The sequence below is a fragment of the Lipophrys pholis genome (genome assembly GCF_963383615.2).
Source record: "Lipophrys pholis genome assembly, chromosome: 19".
Taxonomy (NCBI): domain Eukaryota; kingdom Metazoa; phylum Chordata; class Actinopteri; order Blenniiformes; family Blenniidae; genus Lipophrys; species Lipophrys pholis.
In genome coordinates, this window is record NC_137647.1 from 7,705,637 (window position 1) to 7,733,246 (window position 27,610).

A 27,610-nucleotide genomic window follows, 5' to 3' on the forward strand; every position below is an offset into this window, starting at 1 on the left:
CCGCACCTCCTTCTCCTTCCCGTCTCCTCTCCGCCGCCGTGCAGCCGCCTGTGATGTGCGTTACGGCATTACGCACGGAGCACCGAGCGCGATCCTGATCTGCCTTCTACCAGGAATAGGATTTCATCTCCGGGAAAGATGAGCAGCAAGGAGCTGTCGGTTGGCCAATCCAGCCAGTACGTGGGGCCTTACCGGCTGGAGAAGACTCTCGGGAAGGGACAGACAGGTAGGACCCCGACTCCCCCCCCCCCCCCCCTTCCCAAAAACCCTCCCTTCAGGAAGGAGCAGGGCGTCTGCAAGGTGCATGAGCAGATCCCACTGAGCTGCACCCGAACCATTTTCGTCAATAATCACGGCTCATCGTGTAATCCTCATTCATTCCTTCTTATCTTCAGTGCTTTCATTCCTCTTACAACCTTCTTTAAAGGGCCTCAAATGTTAAACACATGTTGGGAGCATATATTCCATCAAGCGTCTGATTAAATGTGTCTTTTGGGAAGGGAATTGGGAAGGGGGGGGGGGGCGGAGGCATAGCTGACTTTGTGACAATGTAATTTAAGCTTTTTGAATTATTTATGCCATCACTTCCTTCCTGTTTTCACACTGCATCATGATTGGCGATGTTCAAACATGCTCTCCCTCCCTCTGTCTGCCTCTCAGGGCTGGTGAAGTTGGGTGTCCACTGTATCACGGGGCAGAAAGTGGCCATTAAGATTGTCAACAGGGAGAAGCTGTCCGAATCGGTCCTGATGAAGGTTCAGTACCCACAATTACTCTCACCTACTTACTCACATGTCTTTTTTTTGTTTGTTTGTTTGTTTGTCTTATACTGCCTGTGTGCTGTTGGCCTGTAGAGATGGTAATGATCAACATTTCGGAGGTATTTGGTGTCATCATGATGTAATCAGATTGTGGTCTTAGTCATTGACTTTACTTGACTGTTTCTCATCTCTTTGCATGAAGATATCTGGTGTGATCTCCTGCGTGGAGTTTGCATGATCTATCTAGGGGAGGTTTTCTCCAGGTTATGTGGTTTCCCACTAAAAACATACATTTGAGGCTACTCATCGACTGAATTTGTCGTATGTGTGGATGTGAGTGTGTGTGTGTGTGTGTGTGTGTGTGTGTGTGTGTGTGTGTGTGTGTGTGTGTGTGTGTGTGTGTGTGTGTGTGTGTGTGTGTGTGTGTGTGTGTGTGTGTGTGTGTGTGTGTGTGTGTGTGTGTGACTGTCCAGGGTGTGACCTGCTGAAGCCATAGAGCAATTACTTTATTAGAGTCTGGTTTGCACATTTATTACAAATACTTGCTATAATTATGACTATTCTGCACGTTTCTGTTACAAATATCATCATTGTTAATATTATTCAGTGCACAGCCCCGAGTGCACTGGGTCAATGAATCTTTGGTGCAAGTTGCGTTGGCTTGCTTTGACTGAATCGACACAGCTTCTGCAATATCAGGGTTTTTTAGGTTTTTTTTAATAAGCTTGAAAACATGGCCTCCAACAAGGCTACTTATCAAATATTGCAAATCTCAAACGAGACAATGTGACTGTTAAAGAACATGTGAGGTACATTGGTAAAAGTAACTGTCTTCTATTCATGTCAGAAGAATTAGAGTATTTTCCCTGCAGCTTTACGCTCAAAAGTTTGGGTCTTGAAAGGAAGTTTGTTTGTGCGTCATCACAATGTACAAACAACCAGAAAGTAGGAAAAGGTAAAATGGGTGCTCATATAAGAAATCTCCACAATTTTTACTTGCAATTAGAAAAAAAATAAAAAATCCAAGAATGTTTTAGCATTTTTCTCATTGAGATATAAATAAATTGCATTAAATTGTTGACATTTCTTTAGATTGCCTGTTGTATTAGATGGGATCACGTTTGAAATCACCTTACATACCAGTTGCATCAAAGCATTTTGTGCAAAAATTGTTTGAGCTTTTAAAAAAATCGCAATCCCTCCGAATATAAAATGTGGTTTTCTTGCATTAGCATAATTTATAAGCTCACAGTTTTCAGAAAGAACTACCCCCCCCCCCCCATGTTATGCTCAAATGTAAATGGATTATGAATGTTCTCTCTTGAATAAAATCTAAGTTAAATAAAGATGTGAAGAAAAAAGCACGACATGCATATTCAATATAGCCCCTTCCAATTAGGCCCACCCAGGAAATACGTATACAGGAACCAAACTCCAATAAACGAGCCTCTTGCCGGGGTACGAACACACTGCGGCTGCATGGGGGACACTTTTAGTAAAAGTATTTACTCCCTTGGAATCACCTTTTCCAAAAACTCAGCTTCAATAAAGTTCAGTTCCATCCATCAGAAATCCTTTGTCTGTTTCCCAGCGAATCTGTCATTATTTCAACCCGAGTGGCGGAGTAATTATGGCACATTCGCCATGTTCACCCCATGGGAGCGTGCACTCTGCAGAAATAGCAACAGAAAAGGAGTCTTTAGTTCTGTTCAGAAAAGCCCGTCGGTGTGTTGTAACTTGGAGCTGTGGAGTGTGTGGGCACTGCTTCTGTACACCGAACAATAGGGATGATTTCATTCTGCTAATTAAGTCCTCTGATGAGAGCTGCTGCAGCTTAAACACACTGGACTGAAATGAAATTTAAATAGCTTTTTTTTTTTTTTTCCCCCCCTTCATGTTGATGCTTTGACTGTGGCTGAGTGCTCACGTCACTTTGGCTTTTGTAAAAGTACAAGCAGGTTGCAAAAGACAAGAATAGTTGTGTGGCTTTCATATACTGTATGGTGTATTTGAAATTTATAATACATTTTTTGCAATATGCATATAGTGGTAAAACACGGAACAGCCAATAATTATATATTTCCATCCATGATGCATTCATGCTCTGCACATATTTTTTCATTCAAATGAAGCTATACTGGCTACGGGTCATTACTTCAAGATTATGTCTGGTTTTAAACAGGCAAGAAGAAGAACTACTTTTTTTTGCGGGGGGGGGGGGGGGGGGGGGGGGGGGGGGGGTTGAAACTTTTTGGGGACAATCTTAAAAAATGTGAACTAAATCTGGAGGAAAGTGTAAAACTGATTGTATTGCACATTTTATAGTTATAAATGACCGTAAATAGGTTAAAATGATCATTCAAAGTCTTCAAAAAGCTGTGACCTCATCTGATGTATTCTGTAACTGTTAACAACTCGTAAAATTTAGTTTGAAAAGAAACAAGACGTGACCGATGCACAGGAAGCTTGCTCCATAAAGGGGTCTTTGTTTTAGTAATGTTTTGTTTGTTTGTCAAAAGCTGATGGATCAAGGCTTTGGCTCGTTTTAAATGTGTCAAGTTTCAATGAAAATTGTTGCTTTGCAGAAAAGATGCTTTAAAAGAAGAGAGGCTCAGATAATATGTGTTGTGTTATTCTGTGTCAAATGACCGCATCTCTATGTTAGTGTGTATACTCAACGTCTTTACCTCTTAACTCTTTTACCGAGCTTCAGCCAGTTAAAGTAAATTTACGTTGAAAGCAGTTGTTGTTTTGTTTCCCAGTTCAAGATACAGAATATTTTAACATTTACAGGTAATCGTGCAATTGATTGTTTCAAACTATATATACCAGTATATCCCAATCAGTTAAACTCGATTGCAGCAGATCGGTGTTGGGATGATTTTGTTTTGTTTGTTCAGTTTGTTTTCAAATGACAATAACTGAATACAGCTGAGCTTCAAGGAGAGTTCAGCCTGAGCTTTTAACCCTTTTTTCAGACTGAGAATGACGCAAATATACCGCCCAACGATTGTAGTTGGCCAATGTGACGAGCAAATCAATAGTGGGCCTGATTCTGTGCCATGGGGGACTCCGTTTATAGGTCATGCTATGGGCAGCAGCAGTGGCTGAAACAGACCTGGGAAAAGTTACACAACTATTATTAATTAACGTTTTTCTTTCTTTTCTTTTTTTTTTTTTATAAAAGTGAAGGTTAGTCAGCATTGATTTGATTTTGCTTCCGTGTGAGGAAACACAGACTTTAATGAGTTTACTTTGATGAGGACCTATGACACAATGTTGATGTTTCTATTAGAGACGGCAAAACTTTCAAGGACTTTCATCAGTGTCGTAAGGAGTTGCCGTCTCTGCCTACCTTCCGTAACTTTTTTTTTTATTCATACCTTATTCCAATGGTTAATTAAGTTTATTCACAGCGGAAATAAAACCTAACTCAAACATCAGCTTGAGACAAAGAACCTAAAATTAAAAAAAAACATGTTTTTTTTGTGTATTTTTTTAAAGGTTTTGCTTGTGTCCCCTCCACTCAAATCAATGCTGTGCGATATTTTGCTGGAGGGCCACTCTGCTGCATGTTTTAAATGCCCTGCTGGTCTAACACACCCCAGGCTAATGCATGTGTCATCATTAAACGCTGCAGAGAGCCTGATGCGTTGGAACAGCTTGACCAGTGAACATCACTTTTAAAGATCTGCCATGGAGTTCATCCTTCTATAGTCAATGGTTGTGAGCATGTTTGAGCCAGCGTAACCCCGGCACACATTTTCTTTTTTTTAATAACGTTAGAACAGTAGCACCTACCAAGACGATGGGGCTGGTGTCAAATTACAAGTACTCTAAGCCACATGCAAGCAAGTATAGCTGAACAAGAGGGTTTTTGGAAACCAGCCAATCAGAATGAATTGATTTTTCTTATATCTTAGAGAGACTGAAGAGGTTGATCCAAGTCGAGGGAGAACTTAAGGGTGAAGGTAGAGGCAAGGGACGTGTTTATGTCATGCGTTGCTTTAAAACAGGGGTGTCAAACACGTTTTATTTCAAGGGCCACGTTTAGCCCAATTTCAACTTGATTGGCCTGGACAGGTAAAATAGTGCCACAATATCCTTTAAATTTGAAGGTTTTTTTTTAATACATTTTCATGTGTTTTCACAAAACCAAACAATTACTACATAAAAATGATTACAATTTCAACATAAATTCAATTTTAATGAAAGATTGTGGTGCAAAATACAGTGAAATGTCCCCCCCAGAAAATCCCTGCCCCTATTGCTGTTGCACTATGCATGTTTTTACAACTCAGGCTGAGAACATGGTTTTGAAGTTTTCTAGTAACGACGTAGCTTTTTTTTTCTTCTTAATGGCAGCATCGCCGATATCACAGGTCGGATCTCAGTGTCGTGTTTTGTTCGTTACTCTTAAGCAAACCTAAGACTGTTTGAAAAATGTTGTTTTGGGGGAAAACCTACAAATGCACAGAGGGAACAATGCAAACCCCCCCCCCCAAAAAAAAAAAAAAAAAAGCAACATATATTTGTATTTTTCATTCTAGGCATGACATTTCTTAAACTTTTGGATGCCGTATCGCACCCCCGCATTGTTGACTTCATTTTCTTACAGCGGCTGATTGTTTTCCTTTCTGGAGTTCAATGAAATGAAAAAAAACAAAAAAAGACCCTCACTAAAAGCTTTTGTACTGTCTCCATCTTTTCTGCATTTCTCCCCTTAACTCCATCTTTATACGCGCTTCTTCCCCTCGCACTGTGTTTTTATTCACCGTGTTTACCTTCCTTTCCCCGGCTGACATTTTCCAGCTTTGTCATTTTTAACCGTCTTTTCTTTCTCTCTCTTTCTCTCTCTTAACCTTTCTCCACGTCTCCCCCTCCCTGTGTCCAATGCAGGTGGAGAGAGAAATAGCTATTCTTAAACTAATAGAGCATCCTCACGTCCTAAAGCTGCATGATGTCTATGAGAATAACAAATACCTGTGAGTACCTCTGCGGCTTTCTCATGTGCGCTTGCCTTCAACAACCTCGGAGAGTTTGGGAAATTAAACTGAGTTGAATAACAACATTGAACAGAAGCTATATGTGTCGCAGGTACCTGGTGCTGGAGCATGTGTCAGGTGGAGAGTTGTTTGACTACCTGGTGAAGAAGGGCAGGTTGACCCCCAAAGAAGCCAGGAAGTTCTTCAGGCAAATCATCTCCGCCCTCGATTTCTGCCATAGTCATTCCATATGGTCAGTAATAAACCGCCGTTTTTTTCTTCTCCGGCACATTTTCACTTTCAGGTCTAAAATTGTCTCGTAATCTACGAATGTATAATTTTTTTTGATCAAGATGTGTGAACGTTTTCCTTCTATATGTGCCACGAGAAATCAGATCCAATACAGTATTGTGTAAATATAAATACCCAAGTATAATTGAAGGTACTACCATTTATAGAGCATTCACTAAAACACTTCTTGAAGGATATTTCAAGGGTCAAATTCCACCTGGCACTTTTCAAAGTCACACAAGTAACAATTGGACATAATATGTATATTTTTTTATATTCAATTATTTTGGAAAATTATAGAATTGGCCAGAATTACACATATTTTGTAGATTTCTAGGTCATAAATGCATTTTAATGGGAAATTCTCCAACAAAGACGACCAAAAGCATCAATCCCTTACACTAACTGGAAGTAAGAGGTGATCCTAGAGAGCAACAACACATCAATTTAATCACAACATTTATAAACAACATAAAAGCAACTATAAATGCAGAACTGTTTTACTATCCATAACACAAAAATATTCAGTAATTGTCAGTTACTTTACAGATTTTGTTGTAAAATAAATCACTAAATATCCCTTAAAATCTCTCTTAATTACAAAATCAGACAAAATATGCTTCATTAATGTAACAAACTGCACCAGATTCATGTTAGAGAGCGAGATTGGCAACTTTAGAAACAAAAAGCAATCTTTAATGGTTAATAAAAACCCAAATCCAAAGGATCCACAAAACAACAGGCAGTCAAAAAACAGGAATACCAGAAAGAACTTAAATAAAGGCTAAAGAGGTGACCTGGACAGACGTCACAGGAAGTAAGCAGTGAGTCATTTTACATGGGTTTTGCAAACCTGACCATTATGCAATTTCTGGAGTTATCAAGCTATTCCAATCATCATGTAAATCTGCAGTTTTCATCAGTGATGATGAGAAATCAAATTAGCATGTCTAGATTTCTCCACAATAATCTAATGTCTATGCACCTGTATACCAGTAATTTGATTTAGTAGAATCAGATGTTTAGAAGTAACAGGAAGTTCTAATCGGAGTTTTCAATTATTGCATTTCACATGAGGGGCGAGATCCAGCACACATGAAGACAGACTTGACACATTAAACATGAACTTGATGGACAAATATCTTAAGAAAATACTGTTAAAACCCTGATAACAAGGGATCTCACGTATACTGTGCATTCAGGTGTCTTCCCTGTCAGTTACGTGGTGCGTTCACTGACTTTGTGTCCTTTTTGCAGTCATAGAGACCTGAAGCCAGAGAATCTTCTCCTGGATGAGAAGAACAACATCAGGATAGCAGACTTCGGCATGGCCTCGCTGCAAGTCGGCGACAGTCTACTAGAAACCAGCTGTGGGTGAGTGCTGGGTTCATTAGCCCAGGAAGTTTCAGGTTATTTAACTCATATTTAATGTTTATTAGTGTTATTGAGAGAGTGACTGAGGATTAAATGGTCAGACGTAATCTTCTTGCACTGCTTGTCAAAGCATCTCGTTCTCATAGTCAGAGAAACCGTCCAGTCGCCAAAATGTGCTTGAACACGTGCACTGTGCACATAAAACCAGCACCAGTGATAGTAAAACATATGTACACTCCATAAGGCTGCGATCATAAATAGAGCACCTAAAGACAATAAAGAGTCCGACAGAGGTGTTTAGCCAATATTCCACAGACGTCGGTAGAAAAATGTGTCACATTTATAGAGTGTTTATAGTAGATATGTGGATTTTTGGTCAGTTTAATGCTTTTCAACAGGCTTTTTGATATAAAAATGGAACGTAAGGGTTTTTAACTACACTCGACTTCAAAGTCCTTTAATCATACTGTGCCGTTGAAGTTTGCAGGGATACATCAGTGAACTATGAAGTGTTAATACGATTTTTTCCATGTAATTTTATCTTCAAACTGGAACTGTCCTAGTTTTATCCCTTGGTAATTTTCACATTTGTTCCCGTAACTTTAAATATAACAATGCTGAGCGACTAGAGGTGAAACCACACAATGAGATCGGTGTAGCTTCTGGAGGTTACCATAAAAATTGTGACGGTTATGAAAACACTCATCCCCTAAGCTTCTTATAATAACATCCCACACCGTTGGTGTTTTGTCCTTTGGACACCATATTTGATTATATGCATTGTGCAGATACAACTAGTGCACAAAACAACCAGTTCATTTCTTTTTAATAATTGTAAAAAAGTTTGAAAAAAAAACTTTCCCATGTAGAAACCTTTTCTAACTTTATAGACCCACATAAGTTTAAAGTACACAGGACAATCATATGGAAGTTGAATTGAAGAGGGATCAGGTTACATTAATATCATACCAAGACTTCCTGTTAAAAAAATAAGTCAGGCTCTTATTTGTTAAATTTAGAAAAAAAAGAAAAAAAAAAGCTTTTGACTCAAAACTATTATAGAAATTGAAATCATGATCCATATTGTTGCTTAGTGATTCAGCTGGTTAAAATAGTATCACCAAAACAACATAAAAACAAAAAAAAAATGGTCAAGATGTTTTAAAAGAAAAAAAGCATTTTAATCTGTTTGAATTACACAATTACTCTACTTAAGTAAAAAAAAAAAAGTAAATCCTTTTCCACCTCTGGACTGTTCCATCGACGGCAGTGTTCATTAGAAGCTTTTTAAAAACCGTCAGTGTGAACGTGGATGTACCAGATAAAATTAGAAAGCAGCTTCCATCTGGGTTCACCTGCTCAGTCTTTCCTGTGGATTAACACTCAGGTGCTCTCACTTTTTTTGTGTGATGTATATATATGTATATATATATATTTCACCATGGTTAATTTATCTGTGTTTTCCACAGATCTCCACATTACGCTTGCCCAGAGGTCATACGAGTAAGTTCTTCAGCTCTTTCTGACGTTTTGTACGTCATGCCTTTCCGGTTTGTCTGATGTAGGACTATTGTCTTTAATTACTTTTGCAGGGGGAGAAATATGACGGTCGCAGGGCTGATGTTTGGAGTTGTGGAGTCATCCTCTTTGCTCTTCTTGTGGTAAGAAGTTTTTATTTGTTCTCCTCAGTCAAACCAGTCCAAGCAGGCAGTTATGACAAAAACACTTTTATGGAATGAGGAGACCTGCAGTCACCAACTATTGCCTTATTTCAAACATGTAAACACTAAAACCAAGAAACAGGTTCACAACAAGAACAAGATTTCATAAAATATCAAAGAAACTAAGTAGTGCCCCTAAGATGAAAATATTCAGTCGCAGCTGAATAGAAATTTAATTTGTCAAAAAAACCCATAGAAGTTACACTGAAGTATAATAGAGTTGATTTACTCAGTGATTTTTTGGGGGAAATTTGTTCTCGTTCCTTTTGTTTCAGCTGGTCTGATTAGTTTTCGGCCTGAGCCCATTTGGTTAAGTTGAGTTGTACTGTAAATCCCCCAGTTATAGATAGTTTCATTACATAGCAAAAACAAACCAGTACTATATCGATAAACAAGAACCTTCTGTGTATATTTTCCTCAGTTCTGGCAGTCCTGCTTTTAGCCCACAATCAGCCTTCATGGATTTTGATGGAAAATATGTAGTTTTGTGTGTAAGAGATTGTAACACAAACCCCCGATTTTGACTGATTTACTCTTTGGCCTTTGTCCCATTTATAGTTTGTGTGATCATTGAGCTTACATTTTATGTTTTCTGCTTCATTACCTTTTGGAGGCCGAAGTCCTTCTTTCTCGGTGTCTCTTCTGTGTCGTACACAGCGCTTCTACTTAGACTACTAAATGTTAGCAACACTTAAAACCAGATTTATTTTCCTTTTGGTGACATTTTTCTTGCTCTGTAAGCGAAATACGGTAATAATGGCGATAGCAGCATTCTGTTGTCATACAGTGACATCTAGTGGTTCTAGATGGTATACAGCTGTATATTTTGGTCGGTAGGTCGCTTCGTAATATGTCACTTAACCAGCAAAACAATAATAAAACAAACAAATTGTGACTTGTAGTCCTGATGAAATGGTGCGTAGAGGGAATAAACCCACCCACAATATTTTCTCACATTTCGTTCCTTTCCCAGGGTGCCTTGCCCTTCGACCACGACAACCTGCGGCAGCTTCTAGAAAAAGTGAAGAGTGGCGTGTTCCACATGCCCCACTTTATACCTCCCGACTGCCAAGCTCTGCTCAAGGGGATGATCGAAGTGAATCCCGACAAGAGACTCACAGTAAGGAGAGAAACAATTTACAGGGGTTTTTTTGTGTGTGCGAGTGTGTCTTTGCTCTATCATCAAACAGACGGCATCCATGTTTCTTCAAAAACAGCAGTGTCAATATAATGTTGTGCATCACGCAGCGAGCGCAGGCAGAAACCCATGAAAATCAATATCCAACTGAGTCACTGGGAGGAGAGAAAAGGCGGTGCGACATCGCACGACTCAAAGACCAGACATGACTAAGCAACTCAACAAGTATATTTATAAACATTCTGCCTTTTAGAACAATTTCACTACTTGTCTTCCCTACTGGGACTTATCGGACTCATTTTGTCATATTACTGAACTGTTTCCAAAGAAAATTACCTGCTCGGGCACAGAATGGGCTGAAATTCAGGATTTATTGCTTGTAATTTGACACCAGCCTCATGTTTTGGTTGATCAGCTAATATTTCAGGTGACTTGGTGTATTCCAAGTTCATGTCAAGTTGGGTGGTGCCGTTTTTTTGGGGTTTTTTTTCAAGTTCTGCTTCCACGAGCTGGTAGCGCACCCAAAGCAATCAAGGAAACATTTCTGTATGTTGGATTGTAGGGAATATTTCCAGGGCATTTTATCTTGTGCTGCATTACAAAGTTTTTCTTGACATAATTCGTCATTTTCTCCACTGATTTCTGCCTCACACCGTAAATACAACAACCAGTCAGTTGGACAAGATGAGGCACGTCAGTGAAGGTATTTGAAAGCTTTGGTCTACGTTGTGCCGGGAAACAAGGCATGTGAGTGGCCATGTGCTCTGAATGCAGTGGCCTCTATCGAAAGGATTATACACTTTGCAACAGGCCAGAATGCAAGACAGTTCGAAGTGTTTCTGTCTAAATTCTCCAATCTGATAAAGTGCCAGAAAAAAAAAAGTGTCCAATCTGCTGCTCATGTCTTGGAGCCTTGTTATGGTATCGGAAGCAGGTTGGAGGCAATATTAGGCAGACAGAGACAAATTAGACCTTCCCAGAATTATGCAAAGAAGATGTCAACATGCACAATATACATATTGAAAAAGACTGGACATCTCTGACAGGATCAGGTTGTGAAGTTGGGCCAACGTTTCGAGTGAAAACGCATCATTTTGGAGTTTTTGTTTCAGAAACGTTTTGCATTTGCACGGCAATGTTTTGAAAAAGGTTTACACTGAAACGACAGAATTGCTGAAAACTACATAGTTAGCAGGTAAGGCCAGTAGTGGGTGCTGTTGTTTGTTTTTGTAATGAACCCAAACACACCTGTGCGCAGAGAACAACATGATATAAACATTAATTATGGCAAGTACATGGACATTCGTGTGTCACATATATAGCTATAAAAAGTCCCAGGAGAATATGGACTGGGAGTCATGACACTCTGGAAGCCGCCATCGGTGCTATTGTCCATCCACTGTTCTTCCGTTTGTGCAGAAGAAATATATACAATGGCCGTTGTGCACTTGCCCAGTACCAGCATTTCAGAAAAGTTTTCCTCTGTTTCCATGGAGACGGAGTCGGAGAGTTCCAGCTTTGGGAGGCATTTTCAAAAAATTGCGTTTTCGAGTCACTCCGAGCACTGCTGTTGTGTACGGACGCCCAAAACGCAACGAAATGTTTCTGTTTTCACTTGAAACGATTGCCTCAGTGTTTTTTCCAGAACAGGTTGGGAAACTTGGGAGTAAAACACGTCAAATCATCACATTATTTTGCAGATTGAAGCCACTATAATCTATCTATTATAGTCTATGGAGTCAGAATCTTTGCTTTCATGGGTTTTATACAAATAGAATGAACCAAATACACCTCAAAGCATCACTGTCTTGCCTCATGTAATCATTGCAAAGGCACTCACGAAAGACAATTGATTTGTTGATGTATTATACCAAATTATTAATTTCTAAGTGTTCGTCATTACACATCACATGTTCATCAGATATCGTGCAGCTGTAATATAAGGTCTGCTCGAAAAGAGAACGCTCTGGGCCTTGCTTCTTCATGTGCGTTGACTTAAACCTGATAAGAAAGATGATGAGAAAATAAAGGAAGTGGAGCGAGGGGCCCGAGGCTTTGCCGAAAAGCAGGAACGGAGTCTGACGTTTTTAAGAACTGCCCCCATTTTTTATTTTTTTTTAACTTCCGTTCTCGCTGAAGCTCACAAGTTCAAAGAGTGATGGAGGGACACACTCGCATGATCGAACAAGAATGGATCATCAAGTGATTTCATCAGCGCTCCGAATGAAAGACGAAGGCACTGAAACCGACTCCTGAAAGCAATTCGACTCCTCACAAAGAGAGACATGTAGCGGCTTGGAAAAGGGCGATTGAGTGAATGAATGAACGCGTAAGTGAGCCGGGAAGCCGGGAGGAAGTTCCACTTGCAGTCAGAAACCTGGATAAAGCAATCATGCGGCGTGGGATTTTAATTCAAGCTTAAGAGAAAGGGAGATGGGGACAACTGTGCTAATGTGTTATGCAAAGAGGGAGGACGGGGAAGGGGGGGGGGGGGGGTAATGTGAAATAAAGGCAAAGACAAACGTGTGGTTAGTTTGTCATCCAGCTACAGCAGAGCAGATTTAATCAAAGCTGGGAGTTTGTCTGATGAGCTGTTGATTAATGGAGCCTGAAACCAGGTCAGACCGACTCCCTCTCTCCGCCTCTGTCAGCTCGTAGCCTCCGTGGAAAGGAGCCACGCATCAGCAGTCCGCGTTAAGGAATAAACACGCGCGCGCATCCTCAGTGTTTCCTCATGAAGTTAGAAAAACGCTGGAACATCTCCCCTCCGCAGTTCACAAACGTCGACGCCCTCAGTGCGCGCAGCTGCGGGCCGGTTTCCTCTCTGCGGATGTATAAATACAGCGTGGCACAGCGGGCCCATTTTTTTCCCCCTTTTCACGTGCTCGCAGAACTGCAGCTGCTCCATTACTCCAACCCCAAGAGACGGCTGCGCCGCACTAACGTGATGGCCTCCGCTGTCCAGTAATGCAGAGTATATAATGTACAAGGGGAGATTCAGGACGGCAGCAGAAGAGTTCAGCTCGCCCGCTGATGCAACATTACCAACATAGTCATGGTGACTTTTTTTTTTTTTTTTTAAATCAATCAGCCATGGATGAGTTCTGAAGGCCGTACTCTGCCATCAATGGACAAATAAACAGTGTATTTGCATTAATCCACTTTATGAGTTGAATGTTTATTTTGATTAACGTGATGAGTTTACGAACTGGGCACACTCAATGAAACACTTAAAGCTCACTGACTGTATTTTTACAATGGCCAGGTGGTCACTGGCAAAAAAAATATGCAATGCAAGAACAGATGACTGGTGAGATAGTTTCTAAATTATAAGTAGCACAAGCCATGTAAAATGTTCCGACAGCCAAGTTTAAGCTCTAAACCAGGGGTATCAAACTTATTTTACTTAAGGGGCCATACACAGCGCAATTTAATCTCAAGTGGGACAGACCAGTAAATAATAACAATATATGAATGGCTGGTAAAGTTCAGATTACATTTGGTGTGTGCCTGCCGCTCGCTGCTGACTAGTATCATCTCCTTTTTGTGTTTTTCGCCAAAATGCCATCTGCTTTTTCTGGCCAATTTCTTTTGCAGTTTTTTGCATTCTATTACTGAGTTATCTGCACGTCTTGGTGTACTTTTTGTGTACCTGCTCAAATTTCACCAGGATCCCATCTGCTTTGAATGGAAAATGTTTCCGTTTTTCGCGATTTTTGAGGAAACAATTTGCCGAATCATTAACACAAGTCATTTATTATTTTCCAAATGTGCATTTAGCATCTAAATGGACTGTCAATAAGGAAAACAATTGGTTTAAATGACAAATCCAGGCATAAAATACATTGTTGGATGTGTTAATTGTGAGGGTGTGATAGGAAATAGGGAACTGTGCTTTGATTTGTGTTGTGATGGTTTCTTTTGTCTTTTATTCACAGCTAGAAGCAATACAGAAACACGCCTGGTACCAGTGAGTTCACCGACTTTCTCCGTCTTCTGGCTTCTTCTTATTTTTCCCCTTTAGTTTGTCCGCCCACTGCATCAACACCTCTTTCACATATACTTTATTATTATATCAACATGTTCCACCTACCTACACTTTATCCGGAAAGAGAAAGATTTCAAAGCAGAAAATCAATAACATCTAGTGAGAAGTTCAAAACCGGTCCAGAGAGAAATATGTGATATAGGGTGAGAGGAGAGGAAAGTGTTTAAAATACCTCGTTAACATCAGAAGCTGCGGCGACGCTGAGGATTTTTATACTGGAACTAACATGTTTCACGCATGCGGCGTGTCCGGATGGAGGTGGAAGAACCACCAAGGAGTGGAATGAATCCTCTCATCTATTTTAGGACGTTTCCTCTCTGCCACCGTGATGTGAGAGCAAGAATAGACAAAAATGGAGGCCAAAAGAAGCTCCCCAGCAATATGGATGATGCAAACATAGTGAAGCTTTGAGTATAAAGTGGCTTGAATGAAGACTTTCTCTTTATACTATGATTTTGTTTTCATTTGAATAGTATTACTCAACAGTGAAATTATGAAGTTTGGTAAAATGACACGTAAAATAAGATTTATGATGACCTGCAGCGACTGTGAGGTGTGACAACCAGGACAAAGGTCATCCAAGAACCTGATGTTTAAGTTCCCTGTGCAACCAAAACAAAAAAATTAAATAGTTTTCCTGTTTCCACTTCTGCGAGTAAAAATGTAACGTCATCGCTCCAATTAACAATAATCAGAAGAGAAAGGGAGCTTTTCTTGTCGCAATAAAGTAATAATGTATTCCAACTCAAATTTTTTTAATGTACAAGCATAATTAAAGAACGATCACATCATTGCATATTTGAACTACGTATGTTAAACATGAGGCTCGCGGGCAAAAACCGGCCCTCAATAGTATCCAGCCTGTTCTCTGCAGTGTACCTGTTCTTGCAGTTTTTGTTGTCTAAGTTACACCATAAAATGTGAAACCACAGTCATAAATCTTTCTGTTTTAGTAAAAAAAAAAAAAAAGTACACTCCATTTATTGCTTTTGACATCTTCTTTTGTCTTTATCACAAATTTCTAAACACTCGACCTGATCCCATCAGGAGTGGTCGTAATGAGCCGTGCCCGGAGCAGCCGCCCCCTCGCCGAGTGTGTGTGAAGAGGATCGTGTCCCTGTCGGAGCTGGATCCCGACGTCCTGGAAAGCATGTACTCTTTAGGCTGCTTCAGAGACCGGGTCAAACTCACACAGGATCTTACAAGTGAGGAGTGAGTAAAAAAAAAAACAAAAAACAAACAACAACACACACACACACACACACACACACACACACACACACACACACACACACACACACACACACACACACACACACACACACACACACACACACACAGCAACACATGAGTTAGTCGTAAGCATGCCGGAGTGAATAGTTCTGTTTCTGTTTCGGTCTCTGTCTTCCTCATTAGCTGCTTTGTCTCGTTGTGGCCGGCCAATTACTTGCATCATTAGCTGCTTGACATGGCAGGGCTGAGAGAAACACAATAACCAGCGCCTCTTGTAGCTCTTTAGTCCTCGAGTCGCCTCCGTTCGCTCGGCACCGAGCAATAAACCATCAAGCAGAAGGAATTTGGAATATACTCAGACTGCTATCATGTGGTGATCAGGATGAGACAGCAACTTTTTTGAATTTCAAAATATATTTTTGGGAACTATGGATTATGTCATTTTAGTCAGATTATTGCAAAAGCTGACTTTAAAAGGCAATGAAAAACAAAAACAAAAAAAAACAGCTCTTGGAAATGTTCTTTTTCGTCATCTGAGTCTTTAAAGGATTCAGTTCTAAATGTTTCAATAAAAGGCTGCGACCCAAATCAAGAAAAAGATTCAACATTTCAAATCCATAGACCTTGAGATTGTTGGATAAAAGGTTGTCTTCTCTATGAAAGGATGATTGTCGACTCATTTCACAAGATATTTTCACCATCAGGATCAGGACTGTGATCAGGCGACATTATATTGATTTTTTTCTATCTCTTCTTTGTGTTCGAGGATAATCGGTGGAATGAATGTGAGATTGTGTCCGAAAGTCCGCTGGGCTCAGATCCAGCCTCCTGCAGCACTAAAAGTAGAGAAGATTTACAATTACATGGATGAACCTGCAAACCATTGCCAAAACATCCTTTCAAATTTACTTTCACAGTATATATCTTCTCTGTTTAAGCAGTTGTGTGCCCATCCATCCAATTTGCATCATGTTTTTAACACCTTCAATTTCTGTATTTGAAATGTTAAGAACATAAATTCAGGAAACTAGTCAAAGTCACTGTAACCTAATGTTTGTCTCAAGAAAGCATTGAGTGTATATTTACATATTTATTATGAATACTACTGTGAAAGTAGTGAGTCAATCTTTCTGCAAGAATGAACTGATTAGATTCTGCTCACTGAAAGTTGAAAAAACCAAACCAAAAGATCCATTTCTTCTCAGTCACCACACGTATGTCGAACTGTCTCATGCATGACCGTCCGAGGAGAGAGTTTCATTTCGACACCCTCTGATCTCCCGGCTCTTTGTCTTTGTGCAGGGAGAATCAGGAGAAGATGATCTACTACCTCCTGTTGGACCGGAAGGAGCGATACCCGAGCTGTGAAGATGAAGATTTGCCTCCGAGAAATGACATAGGTGAGATAAAGCCACCTTTGGACCCATCTGATTTAACCAACAAGAAACGCCAAATATTAGTGGCATCTTTTTGTCTTGACTGAAAATCAAAGCTTTTGTCACATCCTTAAACATAGAATTTCGGCCCACTGCTTGTGTGACATCAAAAGAGCGGGTATAAGTTCGGTACGTGTTCACGTAATTGTTTCATCAAAGTAATAAGAAAATACTGACCTGGTTTTAACTGGTCTATTGTCTCAAGGTAGCAGTGCATCTAAACCACACGTCCTTTTAAGACCAGCAAGCCCAGAATTGCACAGAGTTCAAATGAGGGTTTTACATGCCAAAGTGCGAAGATGACAACAATTTGCTTGCATTTACATTGTAGTGGTTGAACATAGCGCAAGGGAAAATTTGAAGCCCCGGTTAAGAAACATATAAAAGATATTGAAGCAAATAATGCAAACGTGATAACAACACAGGGAATATCTTGTGACGGAGTCGGCATTAAAAGTTGTGGAGGGTCAGCTGAGGAAAAGCATCTCGCCTCATCAATATCAGCATCTCTGCTAAAGACTGAGCCAAATGTGTTAAATACAGTCAGACATTGTAAATCACACTGCTGGTTGTGCATTAAGCTATGAGCATTTAACCTCTTCCAATGTTTTGCAACATCTTAAACACAGTCCTGCTGATTCGGCAAATCAGCTTCCACGTGTGTATACATGCATCATTTTTACATACACAAACCTTTAATATATCAGGTGCTCAACAATGATCTGATATGATGTGGTTAAACATCCCACTGTTCACTACGTGAGTATAGATAAATTTGAATTGAAATGTTGCAACAAAACCATGAGTCATTTTCAGTTTTAATGTGTTTGTCTTCCCAGACCCGCCCAGGAAGCGGGTGGACTCGCCCATGCTGACCCGCCACGGCCGCTGTCGTCCAGAGAGGAAAAGCTTGGAGGTCCTGAGTGTCACGGAGCAGGGATCTCCCACACCGCCACGCAGGGCCCTGGACACTAATGCACACAGCCAGAGGTACCAGCAGATCCAGGCTCCAGAAGCTGAAGTGGCAGAATAATTGTGTTTTGCATCCACAATTCTCATTCACTTCCATAACTCTTGTAATCTGCTCCAAAGGTCTCGGTCGGTCAGCGGAGCATCAACCGGTCTGTCCTCCAGTCCTCTCAGCAGTCCCAGGGTAAGAAATTCACATGTTTGTTGTGACAAATGAAATGCTCATCTGCCTCCTACCGCTGCTTTGCCTCCATACTGTATATGTCGGCCTGCATCTCACTGAAGAGGAATTTCAGTCCGATACTGAAATTTACATGTTTCAGTGGGTTGTTTTTTTTTTCTATTGTAATGATGCACCAGTTTAGAGATTAGATTTTGTTATATTTTCATAATAGTGGATACAGTGGATACAGATTAGTCAGACCAGTTTGTCTGCCTATAGATTGATTATCATTTTCAAATACAGATATTTACCATGTCGCGTTTGTGGCACGTTCGTTTAGCTGATTCACGTCTGTCTGTCTGTGTTCAAACACTACAAACTGATCAAACTAATGAAAAGAGAAAAACACCAGAGAAATCAAATGAGTACAGACCCTAACCCAAACAGTGTAGTTACCAAAATAATAAGGCTGGCACAAGTCACATAATTCAAATAGAATGTTAGTGACATTTATTCTGCTTATTATTGAGTTCCAAAAATGTTTATCATGACATACTACTAAAGTCGTTGTGTTTATTAACAATCACTAACTTTATAGATAATAGAGTATCGAGTAACATTTTCTGACCTATTTATTTTACCCAAAGTTAACTGTTTAATTTTATTGAAATATAGCTATTTTTGTTTTATTGCTTTAGTGTTTGAGTTTGTTCACCTATTTTAAGTATTTTAGCATGAATGACAAAAATAAGAATATTGTTTATTTGCTTGATGTCTTTGCATCAGCTGTAATTTAAATAAGCCCAGCGTTAACCTCACACGTTACGTTTTTGTACAAAGTATCTGTTTGGTATCAGTGACATGGATTTACTTTTGGATTGGAAAAGTGATTAGTGGTATCACATGTCACAAAGATAAACTTCATATTTCCCCACGCTTACATGCATTAGTGCACAACTTTGGATTTGGACTGGAATTTTCCAGTCGAGTTGCAGAGAAAAAAACTTCTTTTTCATTCATATTTGATCCAGCAAACAGTCCATCCTGGTAATCGTCAAGTTTACTAGGACTTGTAGTGTAAAGTGATGCAGATTTCGATTCCCATTCAATGAAAACATGAGCCAAATCTACAGTGCAAGCCAAGCAAATAGCTGTTAAAGTCATGTGTCATTTCAGTTGTAGGCGAATCACACCAAATATTGCAAACACATTTAATAAAGCAAAAATCTTACAATAAATCAATCATAGTTTCCTAAATTCTTAGTCATAATCTCATGGACAGGCCTTTTTAAAATTTAGTTTTTGCAGTTTGAGGTTACATAACAATAAAATTCTTATCTTGAGCTTTCCGTTTATGAAATTAGCAAAAGCACCTTTTGCTTTAGTGTTTTTTTAAGATCCATAGTAACAGACCCATGGCACAATGTATTGTTGTTGTTTTTTTTAAACTAGCAGTGTCCAAGTCCTTGCCCCCTGCAGGGTGGTTTATTGTTGACTGATTACCATCTTTTTCATAGTGTATATTCAATATTGTTAAAAAAAAATGTTTTCAGCAGCTTCAGGGCATAAATATCAGTTGTGATCATCAAAGACACAAAAATAAATTTCCTGTGCTGTGCCTTTTTTTCTGGAATAATGCTTGCTGATGCTGTTATTTCGAGTCATGCCTCTCCATCATAATGTCACATTCTCAGTCATGCATGATTTCATTTCATAGATACACCACGAGGCCTGTGCACAAGTTCCTGTACTTTTCATCACACGGATGAAAAGAGTCTTATAGACACACTAAGAATTAAACTCAAATTCATCCTCATTCATTGAATCTTGCTAATGAATCGCATCCATAAATCATATTTCATGACCATTGCTTGCTCTCTCATCTATCCATACCTCTTTCCCTCCATCTTTCCATCTCTCTGTGTGTCCATCAGAGCCCGGTCTTCACTTTCAGCCAATCAGAAGTCACGTCCGCATCTTCCACCACCAAAGACCCCAAACCAGGATGTGCTGCCACCACCCCGCGTCCGATCCGCCCGGCGCCCGACCCAAAAACTCAGACCTTACCCACAAAGTGCCCCGCCGACAGGCCCCAGCTCCACTCCATGAAGTCCCTCCCCCTCCAGACACCGCGCTCCCCCTCCCCGTCCCCCTCCCCCGTCCTCTCCCCCATCCCGCGCTTCTTCAACTTCCCCTCTCCATCTGTCTTCAAGTCCAAGAACGTCCACGCGTCCTCTAACTCCTCTGTCACCCCTCCCCCTGTGTCGCAGGTCACGCCGCAGGGCTCGCCGCTGCCCACCCCGCTGGGCACGCCCGTGCACCAAATCCAACACCCCTCCTCCACCACCCCTCCCTCCTCCTCTTCCTCGTCCTCTTCTTCCAGAGCCGACGGAGCCGGCGGGGCCTCACTGACCCCGCCCTCCAGCCCCGGGGGCAGCGGCGGCATGGCCGCCTCCAGCTCGGGCCACTGGAGAACGAGGCTCAGCTCCATCAAAAACAACCTGCTGGGCTCGCCGCGCTTCCATCGACGCAAACTGCAAGGTGAGACGAGACTTCAGAGATCTGGTGTGAGTGAGCAGCAGAGCAGCCACGTCTTCTTAAGGTTGTTTATTCATGGAGGTCAGCCTGTGTGACAATCTGCTTTTGAGATGCTTTTCAAACTAGTTTTTCCTTTGGAGATTAGTCCAGATCATAGCTGTTGCCAGTGGTTAAATTGATGCGTTCGATTAAACACAGATCAGATTAAAATCCTGTGCTGCAATCATTTCTATTCCATTAGATTGTCCCTGTCCGGTTGGTGTAACTGTGTTTGTGATGGGATCAGAGTGTTTGCAAATGATGGATTCGACTGGTTTCCACTGTCTGAGCTTTTTGTGAATGTCTATTACTTGACATGTCACTATTTGATGCTTCACACAGTTCTTTTGAAAAAAAAACTGTTACAAAGGTCATCTGATGGACGCAGGAGACAATGCATCTCTTAAACATGTTATTATCTCTTCTCGATCAGACTCAAGCAGAATGTTTCTTTAGTCCTTCAGTTGTAAAAGAAAAGCAACACGTCAATCTGGGTAAAACTGCAGGTGAGATCAGTCAACAGCACAGTGCAAAGCATTATGGGATCGATCCACTGACTGAATGGAATGATATTCTCGGTGCATATAAAGACTCGCATCAATCCAATCACTTTAATTGGTCATTTAAACGGAACAATCTGATCTCTCAGTTGGAAAGAGCAAGCAACATAAAGTTAGATGAAAGTGTCTACTTTAACAGTTTGTAAAATCTTCTGAGTTTTTACAAACTCTGCATTTATTTCAGCAGTTCCCCTTCAGTTACTTTTAATCAGAAGGTTCATGAGCTTCCTCGTTTATTATTGTTGATTGGTTTTTGACTACAATACTAGTGACTCACTGACACCACCATGCTGTTTGAAATGGTACTGCAAGGCTGGTTCAGCCAGGATTAGCTGGTTGGCTTGAAATAACGCCACGACTGTTATTTCCATACACCGTTAATCGTTTTTGGCCACTCTTTAATGCTTCAATGAAGAAATCTCAATTAACCCCAACACATTATTTAAAAATGTGATGCTGCTCTCAAATTCCAAATATGATAACATCACAAAGCCCCATCAGTATAACCCTAACCCTCCGTCAGCGTGAACTGTGTTCCCTGTTTGTAATTTAAATAATAAGAGCCCTTCCATCTTGCATTTGCCTCTTTACCAGAGGTCTATTATTACCAAGAAGCGAGCACGTGTCCCAGCCCGCAGCCTGCGGCTGTGTTGAGTAATGTCTGATTCTGTGATCATCTGTAATTTGCACAGTTAAATTAGAGCCTGTCATCAGGATTCTCTGCCCTTTTCATTTTACTCTCCTTCTCCTCCCATCTCTCTCTCTCTCTGTCTCTCTCTCTCTCTCTCTCTCTCTCTCTCTCTCTCTCTCTCTCTCTCTCTCTCTCTCTCTCTCTCTCTTTCATTTTTCAGTCCCTACATCGGAGGACATGTCCAGTTTGACTCCAGAGTCCAGTCCAGAGTAAGTATGCATGTCTACATTTTATTTTATTTTGTAAACAATGTAACAGCGTAAACACTATATAAAGCAATTCCTTTGTTGAAGGGACGGTCATAATTTAGTCCATGTCGAATGACGAGTTTGATTTAGCTTTTCCATGAATGGATGGAAGGATGGATGGACGGATGGACGGATGGACGTATGGATGGATGGATGGATGGATGGATGGAGTTAGTTATGTCCAATCAAATAATAAGATGAGACATGCATGAATCAGCTGAAAATCTTTTTAATTTTCAGAAAGATGAGATTAAATTGCCAGAAACCTGAATGACAAACTTGACCTGAATCCCTGACATTCATTTATTATTGTCAGGTCAAAATGGACTTTCTTTTTAATTTGACCTAAACAACCCATTGATTTGCAGACTGGCGAAAAGATCCTGGTTCGGGAACTTCATCAGCCTGGAAAAAGAGGAGCAGATCTTTGTTTTGATCAGAGACAAGCCGCTCAGCTCCATCAAGGCTGACATCGTCCACGCCTTCCTCTCGGTGAGTACAATAAAGCGTCAACAGTTTCCGACTTTGCACTGTATTACCCCCGTCTTTACAGACACTAATTTAAGACTTTATTTACTCCTGCAGATCCCATCGCTCAGCCACAGTGTGGTTTCTCAGAATAGTTTCCGGGCAGAGTACAAATCCACCGGAGGTCCCTCTGTCTTCCAGAAGCCAGTCAAGTTCCAAGTACGAGTTCCCTTTTGTTTATTTACACATTCACTACTCACATGAGTTTTTAGTTCCCTTCCATTACATGCGATTCATTGAAAGGACTATGCGCTGTCAATATAGGCCAGGGTCCGTTCAATCTCACAGTCAGACAGCCAATTGTGATGAAGCACATTTACAACAATGATTTGTGAGAATTATCGCAGCTGATTTAATGAAAATGACTCATTTTCTGTCTCTGATTTTAAGCATGTAATTAATACTTGGAGTAATTTCAGTTCATAACCGGTGTAATTGTGTACAAAATCATCACATCATTACCTGTGAAATCAAACACTGACCGATTCTGGGAGGTTTGCTCAATTTTTATGTTTTCCACCTCAAAACAAGAAATATAATACATGTTTAAAAGCGATAAAATCACACATTCATTTATGAAATAAACTCTCCTCTGCTTTGTTTCTTCTCTTGTAGGTGGACATTGCTTTCTCTGAGGGAGAGCGGGAGCGCGAAAGGGAACGAGCAGAGAGGGAAGGAAGAAGAGAAATGGGCATTTACAGCGTGACATTCACCTTGATAGCAGGTAGGAAGGAGGTTTTGTTTATCAGGTCACAGATGGAGGGATTCATAGAAGGAGACATAACATTTCAATAAGTGATGCAACTAGATAGAATTACATTCAAGGTATGCAAAAGGTAATAATTTTGAGTTAACCCACATGTGTCAGTCACTCGTGTGATTTTTGATTTTTTTATAATCAGAACAATATAGTTGAAATCAAACCAGAAATATTATTTACAAAAACTGGATGTAATCTCATTGTGTCTGTGCATTAAATTACACCGAAATATACAATAAGAGTGTTTGCATGTAAAATTACCAACATCCAAACATCTGTTATTGACTACTGTGCATTTAAAGGCATTCACAGTTTCACATTTTCTTTCCTTATCTCTCATGGGCACTCGATAATGAAATAATTGATAAATCCCTATTTGGAGCTTTAAAATGTGTGTAAATAGGAAACATTTCTCACCAAACTTCCTATGACATCAATATCATTACTGTCTGATGATATTTATATGTGATATTTACTGGTGACTACATGTGACTTTTTGACATTTTGGCTTTATGTTAAAAATGTCCCTACTGTAAATCGCACCAGTTTTACTTGCCGATTGTTACTGATCAAACATCATGTCACTGTTTTTGACATTTTCAGGTTAAATGTATAAATCAGGTGCATTTACATCAAGGAAAAGTGTGGCTAAACAAAAATGTTGAGGCTGTCATGAGAAGTGCAAATCAGAAATGTTGGGTCGTGTTAATATTGTCTCCAATTCTAGAAATCCTTCACAAGCACCACTTATCTATGAGTGTAACGGAGGTATTTCTATCAATAGCTATTAAATGTGAGGAAATATCGTAGCTTCAAATTGTGGCCACTTGCTTGATGAAGTAAAGTAGTCTGCTTTAAGGCAAATAAGAAAACGAATTGAGACTAACAGTGAAAACATCTACAATTTCTAGATTTGAAAAGAGAAAATCCTCAGCACTTGTACTTGTAATCTTGCAAGGGATCCTCAGGTAAATGAGTGCATGTTTACAGGCGTGCACGGAAAATAACTTGAACACCACTTGAGGAGCAAGATTTTTTTCCCACGTGTAAAACAACTAATGATGATACTCTGAGGAATAGAGATGATTTCATTGGAGTGGTAACAATTCATAAATCATGTTAATGATGTGACACACAACATTTATCCTTTATTTATAAACAGCATGAGCATTTTACTTGTCATATTTTTAATATTGTACCTAATAATTAACATTTTTGAGGTTGCTGACTTATTATTGTGTTGACTTGCTCTCTTCTCTTCAGAGAATATTGTTTTCTAGCATTTTTTTTTTTCAGCTTGTATTTACTGCCTCCAAGTGGCCGGAACAATCAGTTAGAGATTTCTTATCTTGCATGCTTGAATCTATATGAATCTTTTGCGGGAGTAGAAGTTAGAGAGGTGGAGGTCTGCATTGGAGAGATTGGAGAGGAATGAAGGCGAAGAGAGGCCAGACAGAATACATGTGAGTGAATGTGAGCGAGATCCATGGAAAGGTGAAGATGAAAGGATGAGAGGTAGTTGGACTGAATGCGGATTGGTTCAAGTGTCTGGAGTCAGTCATCCAAAGCAATGGACAGGCCAGAAAAGAGGTGGAAAAGAGAGTGCAGGCAGGATGGAGACGAGTGTGAAAGTGGAGATTGGCTTTACTGTCATGAGCCTGCTGGTGTAACGGCGGAGGAGGTGAAGACTATGGTACGATGGAGGCAGACGATGCACTGGGGATAAACATCACAAGAGCTGTCTCGCACTCATTTCCTTTCACATAATTTTAACCATGAAACTGAACCATATATATGAATAGATCTTAATACAGGCTATTTGCAACCTTTTCAGTCAGAAAGGCTTTTTTTGCTTCTCTATCACCAAATCGAATTTGTCTGTGGCTGTAAAAAGCCTTTATTGTGGAAAAACTCCAGAATTAAAGAATTACTTTTTGAAACTCTTGATGCGGTGTTTCTATTTTTAGGTGTTTCACTCTGTAAGCGTTGCTTTGTTGTTGTTTGATTTATCTATCTTTACATCCATGTAAAACCACGTGCATATTTGTTAGTCTGTCCACAAAAGTAAATCAGAGAGTCTGTTTCAACCACCTCCTCCCTGTATCATCCAAATGTATGTATGGTGTTGGACGCACCTCCTAATGCAACCTGAACAGTTGGGGGTTAATGGCCTTCTGGCACCTTCTGGAACACCATGTGGCTGTAGAAAACCTTGGGTTGTAAATCTCTGACTTGCTCGCAGTGATGAGTCAATTGTCTTTTCCCTTAGGCCCCAGTCGCAGATTCAAACGAGTGGTGGAAACCATCCAGGCTCAGCTCCTGAGCACTCACGACCAGCCGTCTGTCCAGGCACTCGCCGGTGAGTAGCCTCAGACTTTCACACACACACGGAACCAAACGCCAACGCAATCAATTGATCTCAAGTTTAGTTCCCTTTATTTCAGATGAGAAGAATGGGCAGCCTTCCCGTCAGCCCAGCACCCCGTCGCGTCAGAACTCCCGGCGTTCCGAAAGTGGGTCGGATCGGGATCGGACGGAGGGGGAGCGCGCGGCGGACGGTGGGAGCAGCTCCGGGAGCGGCAGCGGGACCGTTTTACAAAGGCGGGGCTCGGGGAAAGACAAGACCAGACTCCTGTCGTCGTCCAACGGGACACAGTCTCACACCTGAAAAGAATGTCATGGAGGACAAACGAGGGTCGTCTCCTCTTCCTCCAATAGGTCCTCTCCACCTTCTTTCCCTCCCTGTTTTGTTACTTCCAGCCTTTGCCTCCAATCCCAGGTCCCAAACCATGGGATGGAACGGGGGGAGAGGGGGGCAGAGTTTTTCCTTGAAGCTGATCTGGGGACATGACGGAGGATTCGTCTCGGCGGGTTGAGCTGATCTCTTGTCAGACTTCAAGGGCAGCTTCACCCCACCTTAAGAGAGGATGTCCAAAAAAAGCTCCACCTCACCATGATATCAGCCAGGGAAACACATTCACCCACTCCAACCAGTCAAGAAAGCACATGATATTCCCACCAACCAGTCACACGCGACACCCTCTTCAAACTTGACAGTACAGGTCGGGAGAAAGACCCGGGGGCGTAACGGAGCACATCAATCCATTCTCATTTATCATCTCCTGGTCAATCAGCTGTAGACTGAATCAGCAAATCTCCTCAAATACACCTGATGTCACATGTCAGGAAGTCTGCTCTCCTGCCTTCTTCTGGCTTACCAATCAAGGACAACAAAAGTTGGACGTCTCCCGAGAAAAGGACAAGAACTATTCGAGGGAGTCCGCGCTTTGACTTGGTTGTCAACATGGACTTTACCTCTCAATAATCAGCAACATTTAATGCTGTGTTTTAACAATCCAAGAGTGTGAGAGCAGAGGGAAAGCACTTCAAGAGACGACAGATCTGGTGCAGGGCTACTGCAGCCCTGCAGCGAGGTGAACATCACAAATGGGACGGACGCAGCTTTTCCTTGAGTGTACGAGAGGCCCCGCAATGATTTCTGAATTACACTGATAAAGCTATGATACCATATTGCCTTTAACGGAGGAGAATAAGTGGATCACTAGTTAGATTTAGCTCCATTTCGAGGACACTATAGTCACACCACAGGTAGAATCCCTCACTAGTGGAAAGAGCTCGCAGATGGAGAGGTGAATAGAAAAGAAGAACAAGTAGCCTTTAAGGAAAACTCATAGAAGGAAATAAGAGTCAGTCAGGTAAAAAGGACAGGTCTGGGTTTTTTTTTTCTTCTTATCTGTCGTTTGCAACATTCATGTGCTTCTTTCTTGATGATTTATTGTTCTCTACAAGGTCGCACCTTCCAACATTGACCAAAACCAAAAGATTCCTGTTCTTGGTTAGTGTGATCATCGGTGTTCAGGTGAACCTGATATGAGGCCCGAGCAAAACTATATAACAGCCAGAAAGCTGCATTGATCCAGTCTGTGCTCAACAGCCAAAACTCAGAACAGCAGACTTTGTCAATGTCTGATTTGCTTGTGACATTTTAAGCACCCATTTTACCATCAACAGCTTATCCCAAACTTTTCTTTTGACTGGATTTAATGGAAGTTTCATCCTTCTGCTGATTGGGTCATCCAGCTGTCATAGAGCCCCTGCCAACACAC

General features: G+C 40.8%; 1 protein-coding gene across 1 annotated transcript; it reads left to right on the forward strand.

The window, feature by feature from the left end:
• The first annotated feature begins 114 nt into the window (after positions 1–114).
• On the forward strand, positions 115–27,610 carry brsk1b (BR serine/threonine kinase 1b). The gene is made up of 20 exons (XM_080487067.1): positions 115–226; positions 661–755; positions 5,661–5,746; positions 5,859–5,999; positions 7,295–7,411; positions 8,881–8,914; positions 9,004–9,072; positions 10,106–10,252; positions 14,209–14,240; positions 15,366–15,530; positions 16,854–16,951; positions 17,827–17,977; positions 18,080–18,140; positions 20,390–20,660; positions 22,108–22,156; positions 22,564–22,687; positions 22,781–22,882; positions 23,339–23,447; positions 25,753–25,842; positions 25,928–27,610. The coding sequence occupies exons 1-20, from the start codon at positions 139–141 to the stop codon at positions 26,149–26,151; spliced, it is 2,253 nt and encodes a 750-aa protein (XP_080343193.1). The 5' UTR covers positions 115–138; the 3' UTR covers positions 26,152–27,610.